The sequence below is a fragment of the Phalaenopsis equestris genome, unplaced genomic scaffold (genome assembly GCF_001263595.1).
Source record: "Phalaenopsis equestris unplaced genomic scaffold, ASM126359v1 Scaffold000191, whole genome shotgun sequence".
NCBI lineage: Eukaryota > Viridiplantae > Streptophyta > Magnoliopsida > Asparagales > Orchidaceae > Phalaenopsis > Phalaenopsis equestris.
In genome coordinates this window covers 354,457-362,498 of record NW_018164633.1, presented here as the reverse complement: position 1 = coordinate 362,498, position 8,042 = coordinate 354,457, and the positions used below count along the sequence as shown (strand labels likewise).

General features: G+C 31.6%; 1 protein-coding gene across 1 annotated transcript; it reads left to right on the top strand.

Moving 5' to 3' along the window:
* The first annotated feature begins 3,144 nt into the window (after window positions 1-3,144).
* On the top strand, window positions 3,145-6,918 carry LOC110022456 (ubiquitin-60S ribosomal protein L40). The gene is made up of 5 exons (XM_020721408.1): window positions 3,145-3,313; window positions 3,454-3,540; window positions 3,614-3,716; window positions 5,594-5,660; window positions 6,736-6,918. The coding sequence occupies exons 1-5, from the start codon at window positions 3,211-3,213 to the stop codon at window positions 6,760-6,762; spliced, it is 387 nt and encodes a 128-aa protein (XP_020577067.1). The 5' UTR covers window positions 3,145-3,210; the 3' UTR covers window positions 6,763-6,918.
* Window positions 6,919-8,042: the final 1,124 nt, after the last annotated feature.

The following is an 8,042-nucleotide window of genomic DNA, read 5'->3' as shown; positions in this document are numbered from 1 at the left end:
ATATATATATATAACATTTTGGATTTTCATCAAACTTGAAATAAAAATGAAAAGAATAATGAATTCATTTTATTTAAATAAAATTTTTAATAGCTATAATATTTTTTTCAAAAAAACTTATTTTTCACATTCAGCACGTAAGACTGTCAAAATTTATGTTAAGTAAAATAAAGTTAGACGTGTGAATTAGGCATAAAGATAATGTCCAGACGTCAGCATGTCTGGATAACCAACCATCAGCCACCACGTCGTCTACCAATAAGGTGTATAATGACTTGGCGCGTGGTGGTTGGTCGTCCAGAAGTGCGGTGTCAGGATGAAATATTTTCTCGTGAATAACAACTCAACAAAATTAAGGAAAAATCTTGTCACTGTTTATAGGAGCATGAGATGAAGAACTCAATGGAGTATTTAAGACTTTAAATTTTTATTGTTGATTTGAGAAATAATTATTAAATATATTAATTATCAAGGTCATGTTATATCACAATTTCCTAAGATTTTAGATAATATGTATGTAACAAAACTTTAAAATATGTCTATCTCTCTAATTTAAACCACCACCGATCGCTGCCGCCAAAAGTACGACATACTTCAGTACAACTAACCATTGTAGAAGTCCTCATAACCTCGTCTAACAAAAATTGAGTTTTATTTATCTAGATCTCGAAATTTAAATATTAAATATGTAATTTCTCATATTTATAAGTGAATAAATGATCCTAAACATGATTATTTAATTATTCTTTGCATTTATAATATTCAAAGTTTTCATAGAGCCTCGAAAATATCATCATTTTAATTTTTAAAATATGAAGCATAAATTTTCATAAATATATATATAGGTAAAGTTGTATGTATATAAAAAATTAAAATATAAATGATAGATATGAAAATACATAAAAATACATAAAAATAAAATGAAATTACCACTCACCAACTATAAGTTTTATCCATTAATCATTTCTCATAAAATGGTTATTTTATTTATGGAGAAGGAGACACAATTTGTGAAGTTACATGTTTGTCCTTGTTTCAATGGGAGAATTATGGGTATTTTAGCTATTTTATGTAAGTGAGCATGTGGCTCGACTATATTTCTAATTCGATCTGCTTAGAATGGTAGGTTGCGGTTGGAAGCTTGTTTGGTTAGCAATGCTGAGTTGGTGTAGCCGGTCGGTTGATGTTATCTGACTTTCGGTCAGCATGACTGTTTCGTTCGACTAGATGTTCAACTTAGTTCAAAAAATTACGAGCATTTTCCCTATATTTATCATGGAAAAGACTTACAGGAGGCGGAAAGTTACAAATAAAATCCTCTCTTTAAGACTTAATTTTAGAATACATACTATCTTATTTATGCATGAAAAAGGCATATTATAATTTTAAAATAATAATATATTAGATGTGAAATAAAAATTTGTTATGGTAAACTTGGACTACCCAATACAACTGATAGGCAAGAGTCCACATATGTAAAATAAAAAAATAACATTTGCAACTCATTAAAGTCGACTGAATCACTCTCTGCCTAATAGTCTAACGTCGCTCGATCAATAGGAGCCTCTCATTGAGGATCTAAGGTCGAGTATAGGCTGATCGACACAACGAAATCAATCCAGCCTGTTATGTTGATCCAATGTCAATCGAGCATGTTCAACTGATCCAGAGTCAATTGAAGGTCGATTGACTACTTCAACACAATATGGTTGAACAAGCAGGCCTTACAAGGCCCACTGACTTCAATGAGCCGAGCCATGTGACTTCACATACTCTACTTCCTTACCAATAAATAGATGATCATTTGAAAAAGAAAGAAATGGAAAAAAAAAAAAACTAAGTTTTATTGTTTGTTGTTGGTTTGTCACGTCATCTATTTTATGCACTATCAGCTACCACCTAATATATTTTTTTTTACATATCAAACATCGAAAGTGATGCATATTAGAAAATTCGCGTCGGTAAAATAATGGATTATCGTATTAGTATTGCACGAGAATTCAACAAAAACTCAGGTGAAAAGAAAACAACGAGTAATGATACCAGAAGTTTTGACCTGGAAAAACCCGTAAAGAAAAAAAAATTACAGGGCCTGCCATAGTTGTAAAAATTCACAATAGATTGGTGATTATAGAAACCACTTGTCCCACAGACGGAAAAGTGTTACTAGATTTTTCAAGTTACAGAGTTTAATGACATTATCTATTTGGTGGTGGTTGACGATTATTGACGACGATCAACGATGATTGGTGGTTGTCAACGACGGTTGACAGTGACCGGCGGTGATCAATCAGTGTTGACGATGGTCGGTGGTGGACGAGGATTGTCGGCGGTGGTTGACGGCTGCAGACAGCGACTGATGGTTGTCAGCGTCGATCGACGATGGTAAGGATGGTGTTGGACTTTAGCTCATTTTCAAAATCTCAAGTTTTCTCTCAAGGCTCAAGCTCCCCCCTCACGAGAGGCGTGAGACTCTAGTTATAGTGTTATGAGTGAAATTAATGCAAGAATATAAATCATTTTGATCGGACCGCCGAAGAGGTTCATTAAATTAAAAGGTGTTTGATAGACATTTGGGTGTCTTAACGATGTCTGAATTTAGCAATATTGTACTCGTTGGACTCGTATTATCGAAACGCTCAATTCAACAATGAGTTCGCCAGATTCGACATCAGTTTGACTTTCTAAACGTGTATGAAAATCTTTTAATTGGAGTGTAATGACTTGATATAGGCTTGATTTGACTGATATTAGACTAACTTTGATTTCATCAGGTCTGTCTTATTGAGCCGGTCAGTTTAATCATACTTTTGCTGAAATTGGAATACTGGATTACTCTTAATTAAAATTTGAATGTTTATTGTTCAAAAAATTAACTCGAGATTTGTGTCAATGCCTCGAGTCATGTCGAATGATGAAAATTTGCTGGAGAACAATTTCAAACTTCAATTTTTATTTACATATCAAGGTGATTCCTATGTTCTCTTGTATAGGTTGATGGGTTCATTGATAAAAAATGACGGTTAGGTGATGATATATATGTTATCGCATAGGAATTAGGTGGCAGGCATGTAAATTTTCCATCTTTTAGGGGTAATTGCGACCATTCACAACAAAAACCTTAACCTAACATTTAGGCGGGGTGCTCTTACAAGCATTCGGCGCGGCTCGGCATTGTTCGTTAGGATTTGCGGCAGTTTCACCGTGAAGATGCAGATCTTCGTGAAAACCCTAACAGGGAAGACCATTACTCTCGAGGTCGAGAGCAGCGACACCATCGACAATGTGAAGACGAAGATCCAGGACAAGGAAGGTAGTCCCTATCTCTATTATTGGTCCAATTTCGAAAATTGCTGCTAAACCTAAGAGCATTTTGTGCCGATGGATTGCTTTATTATTTCTTAAAACTTTGGTTCGTTTGATCCGGAGGCTGAGATTTATGATATCTTGCAGGAATTCCACCGGATCAGCAGCGGCTGATCTTTGCGGGGAAGCAGCTTGAAGATGGACGAACGCTGGCTGATTATAACATACAGAAAGGTATGTATATGTTGCATTTTTGTGATTTTTTTTTAATATTTTGGAATCTTCTTCACTATATGCTGCTTAACAGAATCGACTCTGCATTTGGTGCTGAGGCTCAGGGGTGGTATCATCGAGCCCTCTCTGATGGCTCTTGCTAGGAAGTACAACCAGGATAAGATGATCTGCCGCAAGTATGGTTCATTTCTATTTAACTCTTTCATTTGTCTCTGTTTAAACGATTTATTTAACTGCGGATTTTTTCCCTAAGTTTGCCTGTTTTTTGAAGACTTTTTTCTGTTTCATGATTTTACCTGTGATTGACTTTGCTTCTTGATGTTATCCTGAGCCGATAATCTTGCTAAAGGTGCTTCCATCGATTCTATCATCTATTTCTGCTCAGTTGCGTATAAATTATGGCGTTTCCTATGTCTGAATTTAAATGTTTTTTTTTATTTTAAGTTCATTTATCTGCTTGGATTGCCTTTATAACTAACACTTGCTTTTCTTTATATTGAAGTATCATTGTTTAAGTGCTGAATTTTTCTGTTAACCTTTTTTGATTTTACTCAATTTTTCTTTCAAGTACTGAAATTTTAAATACCGTTGGAAACAGAAAATGTATTATTTTAATTATATAATCTTTAAACATTGAAGCACCATTGTTTGATTGTGATCTTTGACTTTATTATTTTTGCATCATTCTTTACGCTTTAAGCATACATCTGTTAAACTGACATCTCGGTCTCGACAAGTGAATTCTTAAAATGTTAGCAAATTGAACAACTCTCAAGAGTTAAATATGTTGAGCTTTATTTTCTTTAGCATTGTGGTTTGATGTTGATGCGATTTTTAATTTATATTGTTATAAATGGACCATTACTCTACAAATTTAAAGGAGATTTATATTGCATTTGTTGGCATTTATCGTATGATCGTCAATAACTTTTTAGTTTTTGAAAGAAAATGGAGTAATTTTTAAATGTATTATGTTTCATACTGCTTTCCACTTTTCTTGTAAATTATTTAAAATTGGCAGTTGAATTAATGTTTCACATTGAAAGCATTGTCATTTGATAGGAGTGTAGAATCATTAAGATGTTTTTTAGAGGAACTTTTTAGTGATATCTATGCTCTTGTGGCATATTCGTTGCCCTTTTTGCTAAAAAACCTAAGTTCGTATAGACTGGTTTGTGTGAGTTTGGGAAGATCATAATATGTAATAATATGGATGGAGATGTTTTTAACTTATTTTACTATTATATTATGATTTTGGCAGGGATGATGAATCGATTAGATGTGTGATGAAAAAAGTTCCACATGAACAAATCTATCGAGGCATATTGATGCTGACCTGCCATATTTTATCTTCCAATCTGAATGAATCAAATCGTAATTGAATGGTTTCAGTTTTAATTAGTTAAGGAATGTTTATGCCAGTATCCTTTGGTTTGCTGTATTGTAGACTCGGATGTTTTTTTGGGTAATTCCTGTTATGATTATATAATTCTAGTGCCTGCTTTTTAAAATGATTGATACGGTGCAAATTTTGTTAGTTCGATGTTATATTTGTGTATTTTAAAATGTTAATACATTTTAGCAGGGATGATGAATCAATTAGATGTGTGATAGAAAAAAAATCTTATGAGCACAACTATGGAGGCATATTTATTCTGACCTGCCATGTTTATTCTCTTATGCCATAATTATTCTCTTCCATGCTGAATGAGCCCAATCCCCATTAAATGGATTAAATTAGAATGAGCTAATGAGTGTATCTTTTAGTATTATTGTGTGCTGTGTTTTATGTTGTGGTGTTTTTTGTTACTATCGGTAATTGTTATATAATGCTAGTGCTTGTTTCATAATTTTATGGTTTTGGTGTAGATTTTATAATTTGCTTCTGTGTTTTTGTATTTTTTTGGGTTCTACTTTATAATTTAAGTTTTTTTAATATTAAAGTTGCAATTTATTGTTGTTTTTTCTTAAATTTTTAGCATGATTTGATAATGCTACCCATATTGAATTTTAAATCACTTTGGATTATAAACGTCCATTTTGATTATTGTAGGTGTTATGCAAGGCTGCATCCACGAGCTGTTAATTGCAGGAAGAAAAAGTGTGGACACAGCAACCAGGTAACCCTTCCAACTTGTAAATAAATTTCAACATTGTTTGTGTTCTGTCCTCCAAACAATGACACAAAAGCAATTACTCGAGAATATTTACCTTTCTTGAGCAACATTAGTAAATAACCCATACAACCAAGTATAAGATGGCACAATCATCCTACAAATAACAGTACTTGATTTATGTGCAAAATCTTAATATCGGAGTTAAAAAACACTAAACTTTAGCTTGGCGAAGTCCTATATTTAGCAGGTTCTCAAGAACTGTTTTTGAAGATTTTGCACATCAAAACACGATCGTTGGCACAAATTTCTCTCTAGAATGAGATATAAATCGTGTGCATATATATATATATATAGTGTGTGTGTGTCTATGGACCATCTACAAATGTTAGCTCACAAAATCAAGACATTATGTCGGATCACAAAAAGATAGTTTTCAAAGAAAAGAATACCTAGAAGACTAATTTTTAAATATGAGGAAATTGGATATGGAATGATTTTCTTAGGCTTACTCTAAATTTTATTTTCCTTTTTTTTCTTCTCGTCATCATTTCTTTTCTCATTTTATCTTTTTCATTGGTTAAAAGTTACTCTTTTTATGAAAGCTTCAATCTCCACTCACTTTTTTTCCTTATCGACAATGAGTAAATTCTCTTTTATTGAATTTGAGTGGAATACCCTTAAAACGCTAATTATCTAGACTATATCTAGCATTCTAGATACCATGGCATATATCAAACTATTTATTGCTGTTGAAGTTTAGGGAGCATTGCTCATTGCTCTTTCTGAAATTTGCTAAACTCTTTAGAACTTAGAGTTGAAGTAGCCTACATGCGGCAAAGAAGTTGATTTTACTTTGATGTTGACTCATGAACTTTATTATGATCACTGAAGCTATCATTCTTCCTATCTCAAAGGGTAGTCATTTACATTCAGAATACATTTGATTTTCAAATCAATAGGAAACCAAATGGCTCCTAAATCCTTTCTCTATAAATGTTGTTATAACATATGTATGTGTATGTAATTTTTTTCTTGTTTATTTAATAATTTTATGTTTTCTTATTTGTTGCCTTTGCAGCTGAGGCCCAAGAAGAAGATCAAGTAAACCATGTTTCAATTCTAAAAACTATTACTCATTTGCTGCTTTCAACTGGATGTTAATTATATTTTTTGTGTTCAGACTGTTTCTTTTTAGCACTGGCCTTGTTGCCATACACACTATTGTCTATTTTAGTCCTTTGCTGTTCCACTTCTGATACCATTTTGAGCAATTCTTTTTTAATCTATATATATATATATATATATATATATAAGCATTACTACTTGCAAAATCTAGCACTCGGCTGATAATTTTTTACTATTGAACCTTAGTATTTAAGCATGCCACAATCAAACCAATGAAAATTTGATAAAAATGAAAAATATGGATTGAGTTTTTACGATGAATTTTGATATTTGAACGATATTTTGGAAAGTGGATGAAAGAGGTTGCTAGATTTGTAAATAGCAATGTTTGGGGTGTTATGTTTGTAATTGATCCTGTAGCTTCAATTGTATGATATAGTTGTAAAATTTTAATTAAATTGAGGTTAAATATATAAACCTATTTATTTTTATGAAGAAGTGTTTGAAATTGGTTAGCTGTTGTTATGTTTTTTTATAGAGGCTGCTGTAATTTTATTATATATACAATTATTTTTTTAGATTTATTTGTGGTAGCAGTTGTCTTACAATACATGGCCATAAGATGATATCTATGCTAATGATGAATGCATCAATGATCTATTTTCTAGCAACAATTTCAATTTATATATATATTCCACCTAAACCATTAATAAAAAATTATATTAATATATCTTTCTAGTTATATGAAATATTTCGGTGGTATAAATGCAAAAAAGTTTAGAGGTTAGATATGTAAATGAATAGAAATTGGGAGCTATGTATATAATAATCATATATATATATACATAGTATATATATTACAAATTGAAGGCTAGCATATAAGCTTTAAATGATTGCTGATACAGCACACCAACCTCAAAACAATTTTACAAATTTGAGATGATTTCTAACCTACTTTGACAAGTATATATCCCAACACAAATGTTCCATTATTTGGATCATACCATCATTATAATTTTATGTATAACATTAATCACAATATATTCATTGATATAAGGTCTATATCTGATTATACATTTAAAACAAAATTTTTTAACATTTTATATAAAAAAAATCTTATAAAACAACCAAAATCTTATAACTTCAATATCATGAATTTCATATGACAAGACATAAACGCACCAAATCAATTACATAACACTCCAAACTTTACTATTTATAGAACCAACACCCACTTTCATCTCCAATTCATATTTTTGA

Excerpts from the sequence above, each read along its gene's own strand:
- LOC110022456 (XM_020721408.1), top strand. The coding sequence starts at position 3,211 with ATGCAGATCTTCGTGAAAACCCTAACAGGGAAGACCATTACTCTCGAG. Across the intron at positions 3,541-3,613 it reads TGATTATAACATACAGAAAG|AATCGACTCTGCATTTGGTG; the intron begins GTATGTATATGT and ends GCTGCTTAACAG. Across the intron at positions 3,717-5,593 it reads GATAAGATGATCTGCCGCAA|GTGTTATGCAAGGCTGCATC; the intron begins GTATGGTTCATT and ends TGATTATTGTAG.